A 27,525-nucleotide genomic window follows, 5' to 3' on the forward strand; every position below is an offset into this window, starting at 1 on the left:
TAAATCTAAATTTGAAGATTAAAAAAAACTTTTTTAGGGACTTCAGAGACTTAGAAATGTTCTATAGCCGTGTCCTTCCTAAAGCTGGCTGCTAGGGCTTCACCGCCTTTGCTTCCTTCTCAGCTCCTTGCGGATATAACGTCACGTCCCAGAACGGTACTATTTATTCGCCCGGGTTTCCAGATGAGTACCCGATCCTGAAGGACTGCGTCTGGCTTATCACGGTCCCTCCTGGCCACGGCGTCTACATCAACTTCACCTTGCTGCAGACGGAGGCGGTCAACGACTACATCGCTGTCTGGTAGGAGCGCCTCTGCCCATAGGCCCATCCGTCGTGGGGACAGGCGGTCCCCGCCGCCCCTTCCGCGGGCTCTTGTGTCACACGACATATTAAGAAATGCGCTTTTTTGGGTGGATATCGGAAATGAGATTTACCGACCGCATCCGGCGACGGAGAGCATAGATGTCCTGTAACACGGTCGATAAATTCAGGAGGACTCTGGTTATAGATTATTCCAAGATAATCTCACTTTACGTTTTTTGATGTGGTTTTTCCAAAAGGAAGGTGTGTTAGGATCCCTTGCACGATGAGAGCTCAGTGCCCGTAGGAATGTGGAGGAGGGAATCGCGCACAGCCCTCCGCCCCTCAGCCTCTGCAAATGTGGCGTGTGGGGCGCAAGCGGGCTGGGGACCTGGGTTCTGGTTCTGCTCCTGGGAGCCCCGCGGCCTTGGGCAGGTCCCCGTGTGGCCCTTGGCTACAGCTCCGCGTCGGTGGCAACAGCCCTCTCCTCTCTGCTTTGGGACGTGAGAGCTCACGGGGGACCCTGGGATTGGGTGGCAGGTGCATGCAGTGCTGTGGAGGGGGCACTGGGGCTGCCCACTGGGGCTGTGCGGGCGGTGAGGAGCTCGAGGCAGGCTGGGGAGCAGGATGGGCTGCACCAGACTGATGGGGCGCGGGGTGTGCGGGGCGCTGGGGGTCGTCCTGGAGGCTGGAAGACCCGGGAAGCCAGGGACCAGGGTGACCCGAGGTGTGGGTCCTGTGGGGTCAGGGAGCAGGCCCAGGAGGAGGCCGGGCTCAGTTCCAGGGGCCCCGGGCCGCCCTGAGGCTTGGGAAGGGGCCGGCTCTGTGAGAAGCGCCTTGTGGGAGGCGGGGGCCTGTCTCTTGTGCTGGACGGCACCGGAGGGTGAAGGGGACTTGAGGTACTAAAGGGACTCGGGATGCCATTTGGGAACCTGGGCGAGCTGAGTGGGGGTGGCCCGGAGCCCATGACCAAGACAACTCTCAGCCACCTTCGGTGCAAATTGGTGGCTTTACTGACGCCCAGGCGGGGCAGGGCAGGAAGGGCGGCTGCCCCGGGACTGTGGGGTCCCTCCCCACACGGGAGCCGTGGAGGCACAGCTGTGTCCACAGGGTCCCCGCGGGCCACGGGGGCTGCAGCGCCTGCAGGCCTCACCCCCCCCCCACCCGGGAAGTGGCACTTGCCCTCAAGGCGTCCCTTCCCTGGTGAGTCAGGCTACCCCAGGGAGGCTTCGTCCTGCTACCCTCTGGGACAGTTAGTGAGCTGGGGGACTCACGTCCACGGGCCTGCAACCCCTATCCCTGAGCAGCTGGTTCCCCCTCCCGAGGGCAGCAGGACAGCCCGGGAGGGGCCCCGGGTGGGGACAGTCCCTTCAGAAGCGCAGCAGGGCGAGGCCCCGGGCCTGGGGCGGCCCGACTGTGGGGCCGGCGGCTGCCGTGGGCTCTTTGCGATGAGCAGGGCCGCCTGTGGGGTGCCACGACACGGGCAGGACAGACACTGCAGCGTCCGGCCAACCTTGGCACATTAGACATTGCCACGTGTCCAGGCAGTGTCCACGCGTCACTCATACTTTGCTCACTTTGTGCAAAGCACAGCAGTCCGCTGAGTGTGTGTTCAGGCCTCCCTGGCTTTGGGGGGCTGCTGCATCCGGTAACCCGCCCGTGGCCGGGACGCAGGGCCAGGTGCGCACCTGCTGTCCGCGTGTCCGCTCGGGCCTGGAGAAAGCCTCCTGCGGAAGAGGAGGGGCTGTGCCCTCAAAGTGCCCTGCCTTCTAGGGACGGGCCCGACCAGAATTCCCCTCAGCTGGGCGTCTTCAGCGGCAACACGGCCCTGGAGACGGCGTACAGCTCCACCAACCAGGTCCTGCTCAAGTTCCACAGCGACTTCTCCAACGGAGGCTTCTTCGTCCTCAATTTCCACGGTCAGTGCGTTTTCACCCCACGCGCTAAGCGGGCGCGCTCCCTCGGGCTTCGCGGCCGGCGGTGTGGACGTGACCTCCGGCCCGGCCGAGCTTCCACGTTCCCTGGACCCCTGCTCGAGCCTACCTGATTTTGAAAATCAATCATTTGAAGAAAAGACCAGCAGTCCCTTCCATCTTGGGGGGCCCACCCCCGTGGGTGCCCTCAGCATGAGGCGTGGGGGGCCCATCGAATGCCAGCATGGACCTGGCATCAGGCCATGGGGGAACCGTTTCCCTTCCAGAATCTCGAAACGAGGTCAAGCCCCTTCGGCTTCATGTGTGCTTCGACGTGAGATAGTCCTGGTAGCTAGAGAACGTCCCAAAGCAGATGTAGATCCTGCAGCACACTGGGGCATTGAAACAACAGGAGAGGGGTGCTTTCTTTTCTGTTTTTTTTGTTGTTGTTGTTGTTATAATTTTGTTTATTCAGCAAATGTAATTGTGGTTTTTTTGTTTTTGTTTATCCCATAAACCATTTAGCATTTCAGCTCAAGAAATGCCAACCTCCCCCGGCAGTTCCACAGGCAGAAATGCTTACTGAGGATGAGGATTTTGAAATAGGTAATGAGTTCTTTGTTACAATATCACCAGCTCGCCCCATCTTTTTTCTTTTTTTTTTTTTTAACACACCCACCCCTCACCGCAGTAGTTACTCAGATGAGTAGATGAGTATTTGTCGGAAATATCCCAGAGCATTGCTGGGGAGTCCGACATACAGGTCATGTATCAAATAAATGTGTTTTTCTTCCCTCACCTCCTTTTGGCCATTTGAGTCTTGCTTTTGTCCTTTGGAACATGTCCCCACCTGCATTCGCTAGTTTGTGTTTTTTCTTCTAAATAAAGTTTCCAGTGACAGATTTAGTTATTTGTGTTCAGTTAGAAAAGCATGTTCATGCCCTAGAAGGGCTTCATCATTTGTAGCTTAGATAACGATGATTCTAACTTTGACCTTTCATTGAAACTGGGATGTAATTGGTGAGTATATTTAATGATAATATTTAGAAATGGTGCTTCATCATCCTATATTAATGGCGTATTTCATTAAATAATCATCAGGTCACATTAGGAAACCAGCCGTGGCATATGCTTGTGGTCTAATTGCTGTGACCCAGGATTTCTCTGTCTCGGCTACGAATCCAACACCCTGTTCTCACCCCATGTTTCAGACCACTGGTCAAACCACGTGATCCAATTTCTGCTCTACTCATAATGGCTCAGTTAATGGGAACATGGTGCTAATTAGGCCAAGGTCACGGGTTAGCCCTCTCTGGATGCATTAAAGCCATTCTCCTCTACATCCTTGAATCCCAAGCAACCCCAGTTCACTTTCTTTCTTTTTTTTTTTTTTTCAATCGTAATTGCGGTGGGAAGGGGTGCAAACGTAGACACACCAGTCTTTGAAAAAGCCCTCCATGCAGCCTCTGCTGATATCAGGACAGCATTTTTATAACCGAAGAAGTGAAAATGGCACCATTTGATTGGACAGGCTAAGGAGGAATACCTCTGTTCACTGACTTGATTCGTTAAGTCGCCATCTATATGTTTAAAAGGTTCACACGCTGTGTGTGTCATGGAAACATACTAATTCCCAGGCGTGTTGGGTTTGACTCTTGCAGGGGATTTTGTGAAGTACCAGTGCCACCCCGGGTTCACGTTGTCTGGGACAGACACGCTGACCTGCAAGCTCAGCGCCCAGCTGCAGTTCGAAGGCTCCCTCCCCACCTGTGAAGGTACGCGCCACCTGGTTCTGCACACGGACTCGTTCAGCAGGGGAAACCGGATGGCTCTTGTGGGTCTAGGCCTTTCTTGGATGGCTCCGGCCTCAGTCACTGTGTTATGACCTCCTTGCCACTAAAACTACCTGCGAACACAACTATCTAATTACCTTTCTCTTTTAGCTATCTCTAAAAGACGAATCAAAAGCATATCATAGAAAAGGTCTTGTTTTTTTCTTTCCCCAAGTTTGTCAGAAAATTTTCAAACATAAGGCAAAGTTGAAATAATCTAGAAATAAAAATCTGACTACCTACTACATAGGTTCCACTGTTAATGAACTATAGACATCCTTAGTCATGTGTCTGTTATCTTTCTATCCATCCATTAATTGTTACTTTTAATGCACTTCAAGGCAAATCACAGGTATCACTATGATTCCCTCTAAATACTTTAATATGCATAAAATTATCTAGTTTACTATATTTCCTGTAAAATTCATAAACATTGAAATGCACATATGTTGCATACAAGAAGATACACACATTCCATATATTCAGTTATCTTTAAAATAAATAGAGCATTGGAATAACAGAAATCATAAAATAGCGCAAGATTTGAATCTATTGAGTCCACTGATTGGAGTATAATTAGATCACTTAAAAATATTTGAAATGCTCCACTCTCAAGTAGTATTGGTAGGAAAAAATATAAATAAGCTAAAATGGCTCTATGTAAGTCACATGTGTCATGGTTTGGCCAATCAAAAAGTCTTACAAATTAGAATAGTTTTTATTTTGTGACTTCAAAATCACAATAAACATTCAATTCATTTAAAGAATGGGACCTTTGCGCTTTCAAGGAATTTAAATATTATCATTCATTAGGGATAACGAAGCCCCTAAAAGGGCTCAAAATTTAGGCATAGAAGACCCAGTGACTCTAGATTCCCAGCAAGTGACCACAGGTAAATCATTAATCCCTTGGGCTCCGTCTGTAAGGAGGATGGTTAATTTGCCTTATTTATGGGATTTTGGTAAAGATGCAGTGACTATTAAATGAATTATCCTAATGTTTTGTAATGTTAATTATCTGCCCTAGTAAGAGGCAACTTTCTTTGTATTGCACTAGTATTGATTTTACAAGTGCTGGCACCCGGGGATTGATTCTTTTAGAATGTGCGCTTCCTTTGTGCTTGCTCATTTTGAATGAGAGGGAACCCTAGTCATCCAGGGGGAGGGAGACAATTTTCAACATCTGAAGGAAATCAGGAAAGAAGTAGTTTTAAATAACCGTAATAACTCAGGCTAATTCTAAGAAAAACTGCTTTCAAATCGTACCCCTGGGGAGAGCTGGTGGGTGCGGGCAAAGACGGTCCTCTCGGGAGCGCGCCCTCTTTGGCTCGCTGTCTGCTTTACCCGCTCAGGACCCACGTAGTTGTGGGGTCACGGACACTCTGCCTCACACCTCCCTCACTTCAACTTGGGGCACCGCACGTGGTGCTGAGTCAGGAGACTGAGTCATTACTTTCTTAGAAAAATCAGTGCGTTGGGACCATGTTACATCAGCAACACCCACCTACGGTGGATTTTTTTTTTTTTCTCAAGGTGCGAGGGGTTATGAAATGTTCATCCTTTTCCATTTTAGATACAAATTAATGGGGGTAAACCTTCACACATTTGGGGCACATTTAATTTCAACCAACAGTCTTTATGTTTCTCCGCATCGATGACTTCAAGCAAGGAGGCCTTAGCTGCTGAGTGGGGAAAGGCTTACGTATTTATTTAACATGCTACTCCAGAAAGGAGAAAAATACTTTATTATGTTGGCTATCCTAAGGTTAACCTCATTTTTATTTAAATGAAATTAATTCACGACAGTCCAGGAACAGAGTAAATCAGCACAACCTGAGCACCGTTCTCTAAATCACTCGGCCTCACACATGGTTCAAGGAAGACTCAGTTAACAAGACACATTCTCTGTCCTCAGGCCAGAGGCTCCCACGTCCTACTGTACGCGGAGCAATTACTACAAAGGATAACGCAGTTTGCTTCTCTTTCAATTCACGAGTAAATATGCTTAAAACAAACAGAGAGTTATCTTAGCTGTCATTCCCTAAATACATTATTTTAAAAAAGGAAATGGGGGCTTGGATGTCTCTTATCACATAAGCATTTAATGACAGTCTTTCTATTATTCGGTAGGGCTCAAGGGGAAGGAGTGTACAATCCCCCAATAAATTATTGGTGGGAAATTGTGTGAGTTATGAGTCCTACTAAGGTCTTCTTTGAAAATTATGACCACTCTTAGGGTGATTGATTGTTCCTTAGGAAGAGTGGGAGCAAATCGTTCCTTGAAAGTTAGCATCCTATGCAGATAAACAATACCTCGTTGGATGCTCATCTTAGAAAACACAGAGTGAGGGTTTGGAATATTTTCCAGCACCACTAAGTGATTCTCTCCTCCTCTCTGAACACTGGCTGAGTGCCCTATGGTTGAAATCAATTCTGACACTCTCTATGTGGACACAGTGTCCGGCCCCCACAGGTTAAGGGCTCAGTCCTAAAAGACAGCTCCCCCTTCGAGAGGCCAGTCACAAATCCAGGTTGTCACCTGTGCTCCTGACTGACCTGCTATAGATAAGAAGTCCTCACAATCGCTTCTTTGGGTTTTATCCTACGTAATAATGGCTCACATAACCTACGGGAACATTGACTTACATTTACCAGTTGTATCCTTGGTGGTTAGAATTGTATTCTGTATTCTTTATTATATGAAGGGTACTAATGAGCAGTCAGATGAAGAGGTGCAGGGTTCAGGGCCTGGAAGGGGTCTCAGCACTGGAGCTTCTGCGCCCTGGAATTGGGCTATAAGAATGTTCATTGAGCTAATCTCACCCCTTCTCCCTCTCGAACCCACTGCTTCACCAGAGGTCTGTGAGTGGAGCAGGAATTTCCATCACTGGGGCTTTCTGGTGACCAGCCCCATCCTGAGTGGGGCTACCGAGGGCCCCACTCCGAGTCACCTTATTAGCTAAACTCAGGTGTAATTCGAAGGGGCTCCTCAGGACAAAAATACTTTCAATATGCAGGAGATTCCAAATGTTTTAGAACCTCTGCCAGGAACACGGGACAGAGGCCAAGTATATTTTATGCTAGAAGAATGTCCCAGAAGTGACTTTCCTCGTGTTAAGGAAAGAGGAGCACTTCAAAAAGTAAAGAGAAGCAGTGACAAAGTTCTGTGACAAGAAAGGGCATGTGGAGTGTCCAGGAAAGACGAGACGACTCCTACCACTCTGCTCTTAGGGTGTGTTTGGGGAAGACGCATTAAGTGGATGGAAACCTAAAAAGTGGGCCAGCTTTTAAAGGTCTTCAGGGGCACCTGGAAGGCTCCATTGATTAATCATCTGACTCTTGATTTCATCTCAGGTCATGATTTCAGGTCTTGGGATTGAGCCCTACGTGGGGTCTGGGCTCAGTGGCGAGTCTGCCTAAGATTCTCTCTCCCCTGCCCCTCCCCATACTCTGCTCATGCTCTCTCAAGCTCCCTCCCTCGCTCTCAAATAAATAAATACATCTTAAAAAGTAAAAAGGTCTCCAGTATCAGGTAGCTTCAGCCTGTGGACAGTGCAGATCCATCAGTGGTTTTTAAAATATTCAACCTAAAACATGGAAACATATGTTGTCAGTGAACACTGGAGACAACCAGTGCCCTTCAGATAATGAGCATTTCATGGAAAGCTCAGGCGTGACCATAATACCCACCTCAAGGGCTTCAGGTGACGGCTTTCCCACTTGTTCATAGAGTTCTCTTTCCCAATTCTCCGGGACCTATGGATGCTTATAAGAATTCATTTTAATTATTAATATGAACTAATGTTTGACTGCACTGCTTCTGCCGAAGCCCTGCAAGCTGCATTGAATAATTTTTAAGCCTCACATTTAATGTTTCTTCAAAAATAAGCTAAGGGAATAACTCATGCAGAGGTGTGGTGATTCAGAACTCAGGTGAATGTCTCAGAGAGGCCCTTTCCTTCCGAGGTGCCTGATGGGAACCTCACACAGATGCTCCCCATAGTGGGAGGTAGCCAGTGTCCCCCGCGGAGATAGGGTGTGTTTACACTGTGAGTGCTGATGGAGAAACGCACAGCTGGGCTGGGCCCGTGGAAAGCCCACAGTCTCTGAACGTTTCCCACTGTGGGTGGGCGTTGCTCCTGGCAACAGGTTTACAGCAAGGGACAGGAAGGAGTAGGCACCTAGGAAGGAGCAAGAGAAACAAAGGAATCAAAAACACGCTCGCTCCCAGGGATACATACCCAAGTGCATTTTAAAACAATGCATAGGTCTGGAAAAAATATTAAGTGTTATAAGCAAAAGGAAACAAAGAACGTCACATATTTTCATTGAATCTTCACTAAGCATCAGAAGCAGCATATTGAGGAAAATGGAGGGAATAAAAATAACTGTGCTTAAGATTGTGCTTGTGATTTATCACCACTCACAGCTCTCAAACCCTGTCCACTCTCCAGGTGGCTTCCAGCCACTTAGCAGACAGTTTCCTGTTTCTGGATGACACCGAGTTCCAGTGTTGCCTAATAACTATAGTGGTGGTGATGAAATCAGAAGGAGGCTGTTTGGGCTAAAGGCTTCCCATGTGTAATAACAGCAGGATGAACTGTGCAGGGGCAGCGACACCTTTATTCAGGAGGAGGCACGCGCGGGGTCAGACCATCCCAGGCCTTGAAACACCTTTGGCCCCTGTACTGCTTCAGCCCGAAGGAAAGCATTTACATGTGTCTATGTAATCATGACCCGACAAGTAGCTTTATTGCTCTCCGGTCTCATCAGAGCAGAGGAACGCTCTGACTCTCACTGCGAAGTCAAAGCAGGTCCGTGGAGATTCTCCAACCCCAGGCCCTCACAAATGCCTCCAGATAGAAAATCTTTTTTTTTTTTTTTATTGTGTTCTCTTAGAAAATGCCAAAATGTCCATTTCTAAAAGGGCATAGTATATTTTACAGGGTGACCTTAGCACCATCACAGAGGAAATTACTTTCTAAACTAAATTGCTTTAGTCTGACTGTCTTGAATTATTATTTTTTATATATAACTTACCTTTAATTAACATTGTAAATATTCTTAAAAATCTACCTAAAATACTTCTTTATTAAAAGGACTCTGTGAAATGATTCATCTTTGGTGATCTTATGCATAAACATTTTCTAAATTTTAAGGTACATCTGAATAAGAACACCAAGATAAATGAAAGAAAAAAAAGGCAAAATTGCCTTTTAATAAGACAGTTACTTAAATTAAAATGTATTGCATAAATTTTTCCCATCTGTTTGGGAAATTATATCAAAATATATGTAGTAAGACTATAAATTTAATTAATCAATATAAAGTTATTTAACTAGTTGCATTTAATAAATGTAAATTTAATGTAATTAGTTAAAAGGAGATAATTCAACCAATAAGACACAATTTTCTCTAACAAAAGCTCCTTTTCATGAAGGAAAATCTGATCATTCAACTTTAAAATTTTATAAATAGTTTTGCTGTATCTGTGTTTACCTTTGAATCATTATCAATATATTACATATTTTTTTCTTGATAGTTGTATAAATAAACTGTTTCTGGAAGATAAATTATCAATGAAATAAATTACTAATTAGGAGACTGGTGATTTTCCTTTGTGTGTTCATACCTATGTGGATCAGTTTTATTTTGAAAGCCTTAAGTAAAGAAAATAGGAAAGCAGGAGGGAAAAAGTATGTCAGTGTGCCCACTGCACTGTCTTTTTTAAAAGATTTTATTTATGTATTTATTCATGAGAGACACAGAGAAAGGCAGAGACACAGGCAGAGGGAGAAGCAGGCTCCCTGCAGGAAGCCGGATGTGGGACTCAATCCTGGGACCCCAGGGTCACGCCCTGAGCCAAAGGCAGATGCTCGACTGCTGAGCCCCCCAGGTGTGCCCCCTACTCTGTCTTAATGATTCATTCGTAATGCTAAACTGACAAAGAATTCATTATAATAAATTGATCCTTTAGAAATCACTACTCTTACTTGACCTTGTAACAACCCAGAGATCCAATATGGCTTTCAGCCCAGGTCTCTGACTCATCTCTTATCACGGTCCTGAACAATTTTTAAACATCCAGTGTTCAAAAATAACTATCCTAAATATAATTAAAAGCATAATCAAAGGCAAAAAATAAATACAGTTTATCTATTACTGTATGTAGTTGCACAATGTTTTTGTAATATTGCATTGAGAAGGTGAAGTCTTACTTGGTAGCTGAATTGGGAAAACATGAGATCCTAGGATCAAATCCGTAATGCACCTGCCCCAAGTCAAGGTGTGTGGGCAATAAAGTCATAGAAAGTTCCTACAGTGAAAGGTACATGGTAATCACTCCTCTCTCAGCACGTCCCCCCTTCACACGCAGAGGGTCATCAGCTGGTGAAGCAATTGTGTTGCTTCACCACCTTTTTCCAGATAGAGGAAACTTTCAGGTTCCACGTTTCTTTTCAATTTGGCACCTTTATCACACTTGGCTACCCCACACTTGTGTCAGTGACCTAATCTCTTTGACCCTACATTTCCTTAGAGGTAAATGGGATCTATCTATGTGTCTTTGTATCTACCTAATGACCCTTATATTGACATATGTATTATACACACACACACACACACACACACACACACACACGTGTGTGTATATAATTCTTGTTTAAATCATAAGATGGTATTAAAATGTTACTCGTTATTATTGACTGTTGTTCTCCTGCTCTGTTTGTGCCCTGTATTAAATTTGGCCATAGCTCATTAGGATTGGTCCCCGACCACCATCGTTGGCTTAAAAATAGGAATAGAAACAGGAATAGAAACTCTCCTATTGAAATTGGATTCATTTTGTTAAGGAAAACTTTTACCGGTATTTTCCTCATTAGCACAATGCCCTGCAAATGAAGTCCGGACAGAGTCTTCTGGAGTCATCCTCAGTCCAGGTTACCCAGGCAACTATTTTAACTCCCAGACATGCTCGTGGAGTATTAGAGTGGAACCAAACTATAACATCACCATCTTTGTGGATACATTCCAAAGTGAAAAGCAATTTGACGCACTGGAAGTATTTGATGGTAAGTTTCTTCTTCTTTTTTTATTCTTTTTTAACCTACCAATGACCTTTACCTAGTGTGATAAAAACACCATCGTGACGTTTTTGTTACACAAGGATTTTCACATACTCTTGAGTTAAATTTTATCTCCCCCAAACAGATAATGAATTATTCCTGCACTTGTGCCATCTCAAGAGTCTGTGGAACATGAACATACTTTTGTTAATGTTTCGACTTTTAAGCGATTAATATACTAGTGATGCACTCTGAAAATGTCCTGAATTTACTTGAAGCATTATTTAATTCTTTCATGTGGGGATTTACAATAGATGACCTCATCCAGCTCTTCCTTTCTCTCTAAGTATTCTATTGATTTAGAAGATATTTTAGGAAACTTAAGAGAGCTAAAGGTACTTTAAGCAATTTAAACAATTATTTTGCTAGAACTATATAAAAATAGTGGCTCCCAGAGATTTCTAAATGATAAATGCTACAGAATTCTTTAATGTCTGATTTAAAAAAAAAATGATTTAAAAAAAAAGTACAATGCACTTACCCAATGTTAATACTGTTTTCAACTCTAGTCTTACACATTTTTACACATTTCTAATGAATTTATTAATATAACAATGACATTCTTAAAAGTAGCATGTGGTTGAATTATCAATTTGAAATGGAGATGATGGTAATATTTTTCTTTGTATAGAAGCATTATCATAGCCCAGAAAATTAGACCAAGATACAATTATGGCCGTACATAATAACTAGGCTTTTGCATGTTTTGATGGACTCATCACCGAGTTCAGTAAAATAACAATCAGCTCAGAAAAAAAATTACTGTAATTGATTCTGTGTGTGTGTCTATGCCCTCTACTTCCTTGAAGAATCCTAATAGTCAAGTTGTTCATATGGGTAGACACCGCATGAATCAGTTTATGTATTTCCTAAGATCATGAGCTAGTAAATTGGAAATAAATTCACGCTTACATATGTAGAAACAGCAGTATTTTCATTTTCAGAGTGTTTTTTTCAAGTGTATGTTAAACAAGCATGGGCTACGGAAGACCTCTTCTGTGGTCTTTAGGATGGAAAGACGTAATTTATTAGCCAAGCACAAAAATGGAATTCTTACGTCAATGAGAAACCAGATAAACTCAATTCTGAGGTCAATTAGGTGACATATAAGAATAAAGTAGGTGAGGAGCCTGCTTGTGGGAATGTGCGTGTGTGTATGCATATTCCTATCCATGCTGTATGTAATGAAATATATTTACATAATTACTTTAAATCTGTCCACGTTCCCTTGTGTGACCATAGTTGAATTGGAATTTAGCTAACAGTGTTTTTTCTGCTTCCAATTGCAGGAGCAGTCATTACCAGTATTTTTTCCTAAGTGCTTGTTTGATCCCCCAAAAATATGGGTGGGTCACACCCATTACAAACCACAAAGCAGATAACAGAGAGAAATATCAAAGCAGATGCTGTTAAAATTACCAGAGATCCATGGTTAGCTTTGTTCTAGTCTCAAAGATTTGTCTATAAAATTAAAGGGCAGAGTTTTATATGAATATTTTATCAAGTGTTAGCATTTTTCTTGCATCGAGTGTCATGTTTATCTCACCTCTCTCTGTTCCGTAAGATAGTGATTCCAACTCAGCTAATGAGTCGGAAAAAAAAAAAAAAAAAAAAAAAAAGACGCGTTGAAAATACTGATTTTAGACTTTATTATCCCAGGAGTATATTTCTGTCTGAAGCTCCAGAAGTGGATATTCCTCAATTTAAATAAATAAATAAATACATACATACATACATAAATACATAAAATCATAATAGAACTCAACTGAGAAAGGTGTCGACATAAAGATTGTGGCGTTCACTTGTAAAATGCTGAATAGTGTCCATGCTGGGGGCAGAGGCTCCGCAGTGGCTCTGTATTGTACACGTGCTGAGCTGGATGTGTATTTTCAAAGTCCTTCGAGTCCTTGCCGAAGCTGTTTACATGTTATGCAAAGAGAACAGATGGAGAGTGATGAAGAATTAGTTGCTGGATTAAGAACACCTGAAGCTCTCCTCTTGAGTACTGTCACGAGAAGTGATACCGTAAAACTTCATAAATGCAGGTTAATTTCCGACTGGTATTTTATTTTAGAATAGATAGTATCTCTTTAGACACAACGGAAAACCAGCACACAAAACACATTAGTCTTCTTTAATCATAAAATATGGTCGTCCTTGTATGGGACATCTTCCAGGAAACTGGGAAGTAGCATCTTATCTGATCCTACTTTGCTCCGGTGAAACTCAACATTGCCTGGTTCATCCCCAATGTACTAGTTTTTTTAATTTGTTGACTAGGGTTGCCATCCCAAAGTGACAACACGGAGGGGCTGAGGCAACAGAAACGTGTTTCCTCCCAGTCCTGGAGACAGGAAGTCCAGGACGCAAGTGTGGGCAGGGCTGGTTTCTCCAAGGCCCCTCTCCCTGGCGTGTGGGTACCATCTGTCCTCATGTCCCCTCCGCCCCTTGGTGTGTGTCCGTGTCCTGATCTCTTCTCTGTGCAGGATCTCCAGTTCTACTAGATTAGGGTTCATTCCAGGGTCCTCAGCTGACTTTAATGACCTCTTTAAAGACCTCACCTCCAGGTATAGACACACTCCGAGATACTGACCTGTAACATATGCATTTGCAGGACAACAATTCTGGCCAGAACAGGCATTTTTTCTTATTTTTAAATAATTTTAACCACTCTCATCGGGGGTTACACAAAAAGTGAAGTTGTGGTTTCCTGGTTCCTTTGCATGAATAAAAATCCTACATACAACTCTCGAAGCTAGTCTCATACCCTGATAACATCTGGCAGTGAGGACCACATTCTCCCACCCATAATGTGCTCCCTGGGACTGACCTGCATGATGTAGAAAAGCCACCCAGATGTCAGACTAGGAGGTGGCGCTGAGTTCTCCAGCAGAGGCTGTTGTAGCCGACGCCCAGGAAGTGCAAATGCAGCTTCTGTACTCAGGAAAGCAATTCCTCCCAGGAAGTGACATCGAGTCATGGAGCCAAGAGTCATGTTAGCTGACTGTATGCTGCACTTGCTTCTATTAACTATATTTTAGATTTTGACTTTGTGACTTGAATTTTAAAAAATTTCAAATGTACCAAAAGGTGAAAAAATTTAAAAATACCGATGTGGACTCATTACTTGATGTAATGAATTTTAGGGTTTTTGTCAAATTTACCATAGGCTCTGTTTTGTTTTGTTTTGTTTTGTTTTGTTTTTTAAGAGGCAGGGAGCACAGAGAAATTCAGGGACTCCACTTATATCCTATACCATGTGCGCCTCTCCTAGAAGGAAATAGTACTGAAGGGGACAGGGTGGTGGGTCACGCTTGTACATGTTCTATGGTTCCTTCTCTACCTCTGTCCATCTGTCTGTCTATCATGTAACTGTGCATCTCCAGTTATACCATGTCCTACCTACGCACACATACACATAATTTATATATGGCACACCTTTGAATTTTTACACAATCACTATCATATTTAACTGCAGTTAGATTTCTTCAGTCATCAATATGCTGTTTTAAGAATCGCCTATGCCAGTAAGTGTTTATCTAGCTCATTAATTTTAAATGTGCATAGAATTCCTTTTCATGGCACTTGTAATTATTTTCTAAGATGTCAAAATGCTACTTAAGATCTAGGTTTTGCTATGCTGAGACAATGCTGGAGGAAACTTTTGGCTATAAAAATAACACTAGCGCACATGTGCTGAAGTTTATAGAAATATCATGGACCCTCAGTTTTATTGGACATTACAGAATTGCTCTCCACAGTTATTTTACTAATTTATCCTTCTACCAGTATCACATGAAAGTCTGTAATTCCCCATATGCTTACAAGATTGTCCATACTAATGATGATAAATAAATCTCATTTATTTTAATAGCTCCTATTTTACAGGTAAGGTTCATGGGATCTACTTAGTGTGTGTTAACAATGAGAGATTATTTTGATTGGTTATTATTTTTTGATTGTTTATTTTTTTTAATTAGGGAATATATTTTTTGTTTTATTCATTTGGAAGTCTGTTTCCTTTGAAATAAGTAAGTAATGTGCATTTAGACTCCTAAACTTAATAAAAAGCTAACCGTGGTCTGCATTTCATAGGTGCTAGCTCATATTTGAACTTTTTGTTTGTTTTTCTGTTTTGTTTAGGTTCTTCTGGTCAGAGTCCTCTGCTAGTGGTCTTAAGCGGGAACCACACTGAACAATCCAATTTTACGAGCAGGAGTAATCAGTTATATCTCCGCTGGTCCACTGATCATGCAACCAGTAAAAAAGGATTCAAGATTCGATATACAGGTAAGTAAGTGGGGTTTAGATTTAGCATAAAAACATTTTTAATACAAGTGATCTGCTGTAAATAAAAAACATTGAGAGAGATTTATAATATAAACCTAATTTCCAAAGATGAGTAATTAACTCCCATAGAAATAACATCATGTGAAATTATTCTGAATGAAGAATCTCCAAACTGTAGCAGGTAAAAGAAATCATTTGTTGACCAATATTCTAAAAATCATTACTAAAATCATAAAACTTTGAGTTGACATAGGGTAAACAAAACCATTTCCTCTAAAAGATTAACTAATATATACTGATTTGAAAGTAGGTTTAAATGCTAAGGAAACAAACAGGAAGAGATATTTGTATTGCTATTAGATTTGTAAGTGATAACCTCTTACTACTAATAAATAGTATGTCTTTTTATTGATTATCTGAATGCCTCTATTTGTAGGCTACATATATGTATACATATATGTATAGACACATACATTTTTTTTTAAGATTTTATTTATTCATGAGAGACACAGGGAGAGACAAAGACACAGGCAGAGGGAGAAGCAGGCTCCCTGCAGGGAGCCCGGTGAGGGACTCGATCCCAGAACCCTGGGATCACACCCGGAGCCCTAGGCCGACTCTCAACCGCTGAGCCACCCAGGTGCCCCAACACATAGAAAATTAATATGGGTTTACATATGTATATTTCCTCTGAACATTTGTCCTCTCCCCATATATTTTAATTATTCTCTGCCAGTGTTACTTATATTAATTAAACCGGTCAATATATCTATGTACATTAGATCCTGTGTACATTTGCCAATATGACCTGACCCACACCTAAGGTTTACACTGTCCTACAGAAACAGTAGACAATTTAAATTCCTCAGATATGTTAATTAACTAAGAAAAAAATCTATGCTTTTCTCAGCATCTCACTCAGCGATTTCCCATGGTGATAACTGAGATACGTTTCCCTAAGGAAGATGCCCATTGGCTACATTTAACCGAGCAGTAGCTAACAGGTGATTGCGGATTCCTATGTTGGTGTTTTATGTGGTCAGCGGTGAGGAACATTCTGAGGAGGAACAGCAAAAAGTATAGTTTTTTTTTTTTTAAAGATTTTATTTATTTATTCATGAGAGACACACACACACAGAGAGAGAGAGAGAGAGAGAGGCAGAGACACAGGCAGAGGGAGAAGCAGGCTCCATGCAGGGAGCCCGACGTGGGACTCGATCCCGGGTCTCCAGGATCACACCCTGAGCCTAAGGCAGACACTTAACCACTGAACCACCCAGGGATCCCCATAGTGGTTTTAAGAATAAGATTTCAACTCTCCGGTTGGTAGACATCATGAAATATTAAAAGGTTTCAAGGTTTTGAAAAGGCTCCTGATGTGTAGACAGTGGGCATGAAATCTGGTCATTCTTTCTTGGTAAAGTCTAATAAAATACCCAGACCTTCGTTTCTCTCCCCTTCTCTCAAAGCAGTTATTCAAAATGCTTATTAACAAAGAGCTCACGGATCAAACAGTTTCCCTTAGACTGAGCTAGGAGAGTATTAGGGCAATGATTGGCTTTGTGTTCATCACGTTCCTTGATTTGAAATAAATATTGAGACCTTTAGAATTGTTTGAATTTATGTCCAACGTGCAAAACTGGACATTGCAGGGGAAATCGCGGTGAACCTAATTCATCTCCTCCTATCTTCAGCAAATAACCTAGTAGCCTGGTGATATGATTATACCTTGAATTTTAGTTCATTATAAAACAAGAAGATTCTCTTTGTTAAACTGTGTTGGGAGAGTAGGAAATTGGAGAACTTCAGAGACGGCTATAAATGTTTGTTTTGTCAGTGGATGCATCTATCTTTTAACAGATTTTCATTTAAAATCCAGTGATTCGGTGACCTCTGCTAGGAGTTCATCACCAGTGGTTTTAGCGCAGTGATTAAATGAACACGTCTCTGTTATAAAGCAGTGTGGGCAAGGGGGCTCGAGCCTGTAATATGACCACATGTCGTATCTTACACCCCTGCTTGTCCCACGTGTATGAAATACTGGTCATCCGGACATGGGATTGATATAATTGATGAACATGATTTGAAGCTGAAAGCAAAAGACACAAAGCAAGTGCTGTCCAAAGCTGATTCTAGACGACGCAGTACAGGTGAACGCAGAGTTAGTAATGGTCCTTCGATACTAAATGAAGTGAGTGAGCTTCACTGGGACAGTGAAAGCTACAGATTGGTCAGATATACATCCAGAAATTCCAGAATCTCTGACTGGCCAGTCTTCTCCCAGAGTGGACGCCTCCCTGCTTTCCCAAGACACAACCAGCAGAGTTGGAGGACTGAGCGTTGGTCCTCTTATTTCTTACCATGGCCAGCAAACCTGTCTAGGTGGGGCCGCGTGCTCTAACCTTTCCCTTTTGTTCTCAGGCCTCTAGTTCACCCCCTGGCCTCCTCCATATCTCATTCTAGGTGAGTTAGGAGAGAAGAAGTGTCTTGAAACCCTGGTGGTAGAAAAAGACTAATAAATAGGAGAGAAAATGGACAGTTACCAGACTCAACAGGGTGAAACAATCCTGCACGTTATATCCCATAACAGATTAAACTATGACAAAAATCCCAGGTGGGGCAGCCCGGGTGGCTCAGTGGTTTAGCACCACCTTGACCCAGGGCATGATCCCAGGATCTAGGATCAAGTCCCACGTCGGGGTCCCCGCGTGGAGCCTGCTTCTCCCTCTGCCTGTGTCTCTGCCTCTGTCTCTGTGTGTCTCTCATGAATAAATAAATAAAATATAAAAAAGAAAAAAATCCCAGGTGATGTGGAATGAATTATGTGGTCTCTCTGTGTCCCTCCGGGGCCGTTACAGGCTTAATCTTCTCTCTACCTTTAGAGCAGGATCTACAGCCTATTCCTTCCTATAAATTATCTTTTTGTTTTAACAGTTGGTAGCCAAGATGCTTGAGTATACTCATTCCTTCCCTAAAATAAATATTTTTGCTCATTCAAAACTTACAAAATTTGGTCTAGAACAAGGACATAGAAGACGGCACAGCTGATGGGGCAGTGAATTGGAAGTTTCTCGTAATGATAGTGAATTTTTTTTTAAGATTTATTTTATTTTATTTTATTTATTTATTTTTTAATAAAATAATTTTTATTGGTGTTCAATTTACCAACATACAGAATAACACCCAGTGCTCATCCCATCAAGTGTCCCCCTCAGTGCCCATCACCCACTCACCCCCACCCCCCGCCCTCCTCCCCTTCCACCACCCCTAGTTCGTTTCCCAGAGTTAGGAGTCTTTATGTTCTGTCTCCCTTTCTGATATTTCCCACACATTTCTTCTCCCTTCCCTTATATTCCCTTTCACTATTATTTATATTCCCCAAATGAATGAGAACATATAATGTTTGTCCTTCTCCGATTGACTTACTTCACTCAGCATAATACCCTCCAGTTCCATCCACGTTGAAGCAAATGGTGGGTATTTGTCATTTCTAATAGCTGAGTAATATTCCATGGTGTACATAGACCACATCTTCTCTATCCATCATCTGTCGATGGACACCGAGGCTCCTTCCACAGTTTGGCTATTGTGGCCATTGCTGCTAGAAACATCGGGGTGCAGGTGTCCCGGCGTTTCCCTGCATCTGTATCTTTGAGGTAAATCCCCAACAGTGCAATTGCTGGGTCGTAGGGCAGGTCTATTTTTAGCTCTTTGAGGAACCTCCACACAGTTTTCCAGAGTGGCTGCACCAGGTCACATTCTCAACAGTGCAGGAGGGTTCCCTTTTCTCCGCATCCTCTCCAACATTTGTGGTTTCCTGCCTTGTTAATGTTCCCCATTCTCACTGGTGTGAGGTGGGATCTCATGGTGGTTTTGATTTGTATTTCCCTGATGGCAAGTGATGCGGAGCATTTTCTCATGTGCGTGTTGGCCATGTCTGTGTCTTCCTCTGTGAGATTTCTCTTCATGATAGTGAATTTTAACTTAATAAAAATCAGTCCTTTAAAAAAGAATTGCAGCGGTATTTCAGAAGATCACCCAGCTGAGAATATTCTCTGAGGATGCTCCTCGCAGGAGCATGGTTGACAGCCAAGGCCACACACATAGACTTTGCTTCTGGGCAATGCTATGATATGGAACCTTCAAAACGTTTCTTCTGAACTTATTTCTAAGGAGAAGTTCAACATTAAGCATTTAGACCTGTACGTGTGCTCTTTGTATACGGACCCCCATGGGGAAGCAGCACACTTAAAACTCCTCTTCCAAAAGGAAACACACATTTCTAGTACTTCACAACTTCCTTTATTGTTTTAATTCATCTAAAAGGAGTTCGTAGGACTGTTTGCTGCAATGAGACTGTAAGAATAAAATGTGTTTCTCTAAATGTGCAAATAACATGCAGAGCCTTTAGCCATCAGAGTGTTGTGTGCTGTGTATGTAGGACTGTGTTATTTTTAACAAATGCCCATCTTCAATTTTAAAAAGTTCCTACAGAGACAATGATTAAAGCTATTGTGCGATTTTTATTGACCTGGAGTGGTGCATTTTCTTCAGATCTTATTCAAGTCCCGTATGTTGAAAAGAAGCTACACATCTTACATCACTGTGCAATTCACAGACCCACTTAGCAACAGCGGAAGGAAAAAGTTAATGGCTTTAATCACAAAATGTTATAATCTTCTATTTTCTCCATTTTAATAATACTTTCCTTTTTCAGTATTCAGAATTGTTTTGTTTCAAATAAGTCCCCAGAGCTGTACCTCCACCATTTCTTATTCTGGTGGTCGATCCGCTTATTTAAGTGGGTAAGCCTTACGGGGCTGAGTGAAGGAGTTCACTCTGACGCTTCCATGTATTCTCTTATAATATTTTAGTTGGAAAGTTGAGATCTGCTTTCACAACGAGTAACAATTGTGTGTAATTTAACCTTCAAGAGGCACCCGGGTGGCTCAGTTGGTGAAGCATCTGCCATTGACTCAGGTCATGATCCCGGGGTCCTGGGACCCAGCCCCATGTCAGCGCCCTGCTCAGCGGGGTGTCTGCTTCTCCTCTTCCCCTTCTCCTCGCCCGCCCCCCCGCTTGTGCTCTCTCTCTCTGTCAAAAAATAAAATAAAATTAAATTAAATCTTAAAAATGAATAAACTTCAAAATAAGAGATTAGACCTTGGCTCCAGAGTCTTGGGATGCTTTATGGGTTTGTTGGGTTTTGTTTTTGTTATTGTTTTTGTTTTTACTTTATTTTTTCAGAGTAGTTTTAAGTTCACAAGAAAAGTGAGGAAAAGATACAGAGATTTCTCCTGTGCCCCCTGCCCCACCCCATGCACAGCCGCCCCTACTACTAGCATCTCCACCACGTGGCGCATTTGTTATAATCGGTGAACCTACGTGGACATGCCATCATCACTCAGCACCTGTGGCTTACATCAGGGTCATTGGGGTTGTACATTCTGTGGTTTGCACAAATGTGTGATGACACGTATCCATCATTATGGTATCACGGAGCAGTGCCCCTGCCCCAAGTACCCCCTGTGCTCCACCTGCTTGTCCCCTTTGACCCTGGGCAACCACTGATATTTTTAGCATCTGTATTGTTTTGCCTTTTCCAGAATGCCATATGGTTGGAATCATACAGTCTGTAGCCTTTTCAGAACAACTACTTTCACTTAGTAACACGCATTTAAGGTTCCACCATTTCTTTTCATGGCTTGAGGGCTCATTTCTTTTTGATGCTGAAGAATATTCCACCTTCTGGGTGGACCTTTGTTTATTTCTCCTTCACCTACTGGAGGGCATCTTGATTGCTGCCACGCTGGAGCAATTATGAATGGAGCCGCTGTGCATGTGCAGGGTTTTTGTTTGTTTTTTATTTCCTCCCTTGTGGACATTTTTAAGGCCTTTGAGCAAATACCAAGGAGTGTGACTGCTGGATCGTAGGGTGGGAGCATGTTTAGTTTTATAAGAAACGGCCACTGCCTTCCAACGTGGCTGCACCATTTTGCATTCTGACCAGCAATGAGCGAGAGTGCCCCTTGCTCCAGATCCTTGCCAGCCTTCGGTCTTTGGGGATGCTTTTTAGAACAGGTTTACATATTGGTGCTGATTTCACACAATTAAACACTGTTTAACACAATTTAAACACTGTTTATATCACTCTGACCGAGGGACCTGCGACAGTCTCTGTTTATTGATTCGTGTCTGTATGTCTTCGTACCCATAGCTCCTTACTGCAGCTTGACCCACACCCCGAAGAATGGTGGTATTTTAAATAGGACCACCGGAGCAGTCGGAAGTAAAGTGCATTACTTTTGCAAGCCCGGATATCGAATGATTGGCTCCAGCAACGCAACGTGTAGACGGAGCCCAGGCGGCATGTACCAATGGGATTCTCTTGCCCCACTCTGTCAGGGTAAGAAACGTGCTTTTTCATCCCCAAACTTGAATTAAATTTATTGTTCTTAATTTAATCACATATTGAGAATTACTGAAGCGGTGGCGATGGGTAAAAGGTAAGGAAAAATTGAATGTGGGTTTATAAAAGTACAAATTAAACTTTCCACTGGCCATGCAAACATTTCTGACATTTACACTAGGCTTGATTTAGCTTTATAGCCTGAATTCAGGGGATGGTTGGACATTCACTAGATGCCGGGTAGAGTTATGCTAATATTTCCTTGTATTGCATTTTGAAGTAAAAAATATGTTATTCGATTCAGAGTCAAAAGAATTTTTCTTGACAGTTGCATTAATTAAAAAATCAATTTACTAAAACCCCCTTTTTAAAATTTAGATTAAAAACTCATTCTTTGAGCCATCTGCTACATATTTCATGTTCTTTGGGTCATTTAAATCTAGGGCTCGTTAAAGTTGATTTCAATATTTCATACTTTTTTTGCTATTTTTATCTGTCATATGCATAAGAATCAAATTTTCAAATAAGGCATTTTAATTTTAATTGAAGGCTTTGGAGTCATGAAATTTTCATAGTTTTGTCTTATCGGGATTTATATTCATAATAAAATATATTGGTCTTTGAAAGCTAATTATGATTTATGAATGGAGCCTCATAATGGCTTCCTTTTTTCCTCTTTTTTCATAGATATTAGGTTTTCTGGTACTGCTCTCTGAGACAATAATGGATATTTATCACACTAACTATATATTTTTAGCCATAAGAAGTTAATCAGATGCTTAGCTTGCATTATTTATGTTCTAGCTCCAGAAATTCTTCTTAAATATAAGACAAACACAAATATCCAGTAGCTTCTTTCATTAGGAATGGTGATTCTGCTCTGTAAAAGAAGAGGACTTTCTCTTTCTAAAGAAGAAGCGATTCTCATTTTCTTTCCATGTCCTGTTACTCTGTCAAGGTCATAGACTCTTTGCTCAGAGAACAGCCCTGAGGGCCGTGTGTCCCTCGCCCTGGGGACAGAGTGCCAATAGCAGTTAACCATGATGAGACCGCAAGCTGGACGGGGGACCGGGGCGGGGGCCGGGGGGCACACTGGTAGACGTTTCCAGAATCAGGACCTCTAGAACCTGAGTCACAAAGTAGGGCCCAGGTGGGAGATGCTCTCAAAACAGAGGGCACTGAGGGCACAGGGGGAGACTCTGGAGGAGCCACAACCCGCCGTCTGCCCGGGCATCTTCCGGCTCAGGGGCGAGCTCTGAGGGGAAAGGCCTTGCTCTTTCCAGGAATGGCTGAAAGGCAGAAGACAGGGTCTGCAGGGTGTTTTTCTGATCCGTGTGACTCTCTCCTGCTCCCGTCTCCTCCCTTAGCAGGACTGTCTAAGGCTGAACTAAGTGACCCAGAAACAGAGCACCAGACACCAGGTCCTCCGGGAGCATGTGAGGTTTGGTCGAGGGATCCGAGTGGCGCAGATGCTTGGGTCTCTCCTTTGAGCAAGGCCAAGGAGCAGCGACACCGCGGGCGTGCGTGTTAGAATCACACAGCACACTTGGGGGGGGGGCGAGATTAGAATATCTGTCTTCAGATTTCTTCTGGGAGCTACGCGGCCTACGTGATCGCATTCTCAAATCATAAGATGCTTCCAAAATGCCATCTTCCTCGAACAAACCCACAGTTTTCAACACGTTAACTATTCTGATAACCAGGCAGGCCATAGGATTGTGTTCTTTCTTCATAAACTACAACTTATAAAGCCTGGAGGGCACTTAGGAATCATCCAGTTCAATTTACTCGTTTTCAAGTATCTGGAACTGAAGCACGTGAAAGTTAAAGTGACTTGTTGTACAAATGTTGACCTAGAATCCAGATCTTTGGCCTGCACTTCAGTGTTTGAATCAAATTGTTTTCTGCCGAAAGGAATTCTACTCGTAAAAATAACTTGGAGCCACCAATCCTGGAGGTAATCTGTATTTTCGGTATTCAAATTCATTTACTGTGGAGCAGTCTCTTATCTTTCGGTTGTAGGTATTTGTAATTTGTATAAAATAGCATTTTGGTTATAATAATTCACAAAACTTCATCATGTGTGAGACCGGAACATTTAAAAATTAAAAAAAAAAAGGTAGAAAATCATTTAAACCATGTGGCGCAATTGCATAAGCATTTTTGTCATTTAAAAATAAAATCGGGGGGGGGGGGGGGGGGGCAGCCCCGGTGGCTCAGCGGTTTAGCGCCACCTTCAGTCTGGGGTGTGATCTTGGAGACCCAGGATCGAGTCCCACATCGGGTTCCCTGCATGGAGCCTGCTTCTCTCTCTCTCTCTCTCTCTCCCTCTCTCTCTCTGCCATGAATAAATAAATAAAATCTTTAAAATAAATAAATAAATAAATAAATAAATAAATAAATAAATAAATAAATAAAAATAAAATCGGGGATCACTGGGGGGCTCAGCAGTTGAGCATCTGCCTTCGGTCCAGGGCCTGGTCCTGGAGACCCGGGATCGAGTCCCATGTCGGGCTCCCTGCATGGAACCTGCGTCTCCCTCTGCCTCTCTCTCTCTCTCTCTCTCTGTGTGTGTGTTTCTCATGAATAAATAAATAAAATCTTTAAAAAATTAAATATAAAAAAATAAAAATCAAATCTTTTAAAATAAATAGTAGAAGTGATCACACTTCTACTACATGATGGCCATTGAGAAAGGATCATGCAATTTTAAATAGAGGAAGCTATATGATATATATGGACACTTTATACCCTAATGGTCCTCTACACATGATTTAAGTGTCATTAGAGTTGATTCAGGGGAATTAATATGAGATATAAATGTGTAATTGGTACAATATTTAATGAGGGGAATTGATGCATTCAGCATGAATTATTTGCTTCTGTTTGTCGCTTACAGAACGTGAAATCTTCCCATGACATAAATACCTTACTTATAGGAAGCCATTGGCCTCCTTTGATATAATCAGGTGGAGGCTTTGTGGATTGATAGTTCCTTTCATAAATCAAATCATCTACTCTGTGTCCTATACCAGGCTAGGAGGATGCTCCTGTCAACTCATAAATGTGTTGAGTGTTTGTTTGTGCTCAGCTGTAAGGAAGCAAAATGAATGAGACCTGTTTCCTCTGTTCAAGGGAATCATTGCCTAACCATGAAAGAGATGTATAAATTATGGCAATTAGCATCACGGATATCATTAATTAAATAACACCTTCCTCCCAGTGCATTCACTCTTTGCAGGTGAATGCCTCTATAAAAACAGGATCAGAGAAAACTTACCAAAAATTATCAGATCAAATAGATTTTTTAGGCTAAATGTGAAAATATTTAAAAATAAGGCCAGATTATCCTGTATTTATTGTGATTTCCCTTTAGTTCTAAAATACAAATATTAAGAGAAATCTATTTTCTACTTGGTTGATGGTATCTTTATAATTTAAATTTACAATGGGAGATATATTCTATTTAGAGAAATGTCCACTTTCAGTTTTAAGATAACTGAGGATACTTTTAATTTTTTTTAAAAAAAACTAGAATTGTCATCCAAAGAGAGTTAACATATAGAGATGGATTATCACCAGCCAAAGATCCCTGAATTGTTGGCAGTTCATAATTGAGGATCATGAAATTAAAGATTGGGTGAGCTCTTTCTTTAAAATGCGCTGAATTCTATAAAGGAAAACGACTTGCAGTAGTGGCTCAATACAGATAACATGACACTGTTTCCAGTCAAGCCAGCACACAAGTCTTTCAGGATTTTATTATTTTTTCCCCCAAGGTAACATATTTACATTAGATAGAAAACTGAGGAATGAGCATTTCTGTGCAGCACTTTCATCTGGATAAAGGTGCAACTTTCTACCTCCCAAACCTATAGAACTTTCAAACACCCTGTTACGAATCCATGTAGGCATAGGCTCTGTGTTTATGGAGAGCGGGTGTGCCCTACGAGTCTTGACCTGTCTTGCCCTTTGTCTTGTAGAGGCAAAGCGACAGCAATCGAGACTGTGTTTGTAGACCAGGGACATAGTTGTGGGTGTAAAACCCAATGCAGGCGTCAAGGACCATACACCTACTTTGATTTCAACCCGAACGTACCTCTGAGTCCGGCACGGCGGGTACCAAGACACACTCCCAACCCTCACGTCTCTGGAGGGCCAGTGGGGGAAGCTTAGAGGCCAGTGAGTCCAACCGAGGGTGACATTCGGCGAGAGTAGATGCACACTGAGAAGAAGCAGCAGAGAAGGTCAGGGCCACCCGGACACGCGCGCTGGAATTTGCAGGGAGAGGAAGGAGTGATGAGAAGTGGGGTGGGAGCAGCAGCCAGGAGGCCCCATGCAAGACCCTCACCGCAGGGTCACGTGGCCTCCCCGTCCTCTCGTGGTTGGTGCCAGTGTCCGGGAGAGCACGGGCTCTGATTATGCCTTACGTGGTGGAACCGCAGCTCTTGGCCTGGAGTGACGGCTGTGGGCTCGAGGCTTGTCGGGAGTACAGGGGTACTTAGACGCGTGGCAGTGTGTGCGGGAGCAGCGTAGAGTGCTTGAAAACACAGCAGACATGGGTTTGGAGAAAAGAGAAACGGAACCCATTTGGGAAATAGCATCAACAGGCCCTCGTGATAGCATGTGCACAGGGTTTCAGAGAGAGTGGGGTCAGGGACGACTTGCATTTTGGTTTCTCTTGCAGGCCGGATGATGGTGCGGCTCTCTGGGAAGGGGTGGGGTGGGGAGGGGTGGAGTGGGTGGGGGGCAGGGACCCCCAGGGCCGCTCTGACGCCCCACTTCCAGGTTGCTGGGCCGGCTGTGTCCAGTGGACGCTGGTGCTCAGAGAAGGCAGGTCTCATGCTCAGCAGGAAGGGTGAAGGGCGCCGCCGTTGAGTCAGTTCAAGAAAACTGGGTACAAGGTCTTTGTTTCTCATGAGAGGGGATAGACTTTGTAGGCTCTGTAAGGACCAAATCAAATGAATAATGTCATGATTGGACAATGTGTGTGAAATTTATAAATTTCACGGCTAAGTAGCTCCACCATAGCACAGGGAGTGTCTGAGACATTTGACAGCAGAGCACATTCGGTCCAAAGCAGCCAATAAATCCTACCGTCTGTCCTCTCGAAGGTCTTGGGGATAATTGGGAATTTCATTACTGATGCAAGTGTTGAAATATTTTAAGACTTTGTCCAAACTCAGAGATCACTGTAGTTATTGTAATTATTTTTACTTGGAAATAGAGGATGTGACAACCGGAATAAGTGGATGAGTGAATAAATAAATAAATAAATAAATAAACGAATGAACAAACAAACAAACAAACTTCTCTGGGCTGCCTGGCAGCCTAATCCTTAAAATTTATTTAATGTATATTTAATATTTCTTCATATCGTGTATGATTTCAATGATCCTTCCCGAGCTGTGATTGTAAGTTCTCTCAATGATTTGAACACGGCTCCTTTTAATCACACAGAAGAACAAATACAATTTATATCTTTTCTAACTTCTTTGGGACATTGGTTTCTTCTTTTTTTTTTTAATTGTCTATAATAATACTTTGATATTTTTTTTTAATTTTTTATGTATTTATAATAGTCACAGAGAGACAGAGAGGCAGAGACACAGGCAGAGGGAGAAGCAGGCTCCATGCACTGGGAGCCCGACGTGGG

At 42.8% G+C, this 27,525-nt stretch overlaps 1 protein-coding gene across 1 annotated transcript in view; it reads left to right on the top strand.

Moving 5' to 3' along the window:
* CSMD1 (CUB and Sushi multiple domains 1) overlaps window positions 1-27,525 on the top strand; it is a 1,869,137-nt gene that overhangs the window by 1,720,424 nt on the left and 121,188 nt on the right. Inside the window, exons 43-49 of the mRNA XM_049095299.1 lie at window positions 124-301; window positions 2,075-2,220; window positions 2,740-2,820; window positions 3,876-3,989; window positions 10,928-11,116; window positions 15,314-15,460; window positions 21,678-21,866. Coding sequence (XP_048951256.1) covers window positions 124-301; window positions 2,075-2,220; window positions 2,740-2,820; window positions 3,876-3,989; window positions 10,928-11,116; window positions 15,314-15,460; window positions 21,678-21,866 — 1,044 coding nt within the window. The remainder of the gene's footprint in view (window positions 1-123; window positions 302-2,074; window positions 2,221-2,739; window positions 2,821-3,875; window positions 3,990-10,927; window positions 11,117-15,313; window positions 15,461-21,677; window positions 21,867-27,525) is intronic.

Source organism: Canis lupus, chromosome 16 (assembly GCF_003254725.2).
Source record: "Canis lupus dingo isolate Sandy chromosome 16, ASM325472v2, whole genome shotgun sequence".
Taxonomy (NCBI): domain Eukaryota; kingdom Metazoa; phylum Chordata; class Mammalia; order Carnivora; family Canidae; genus Canis; species Canis lupus.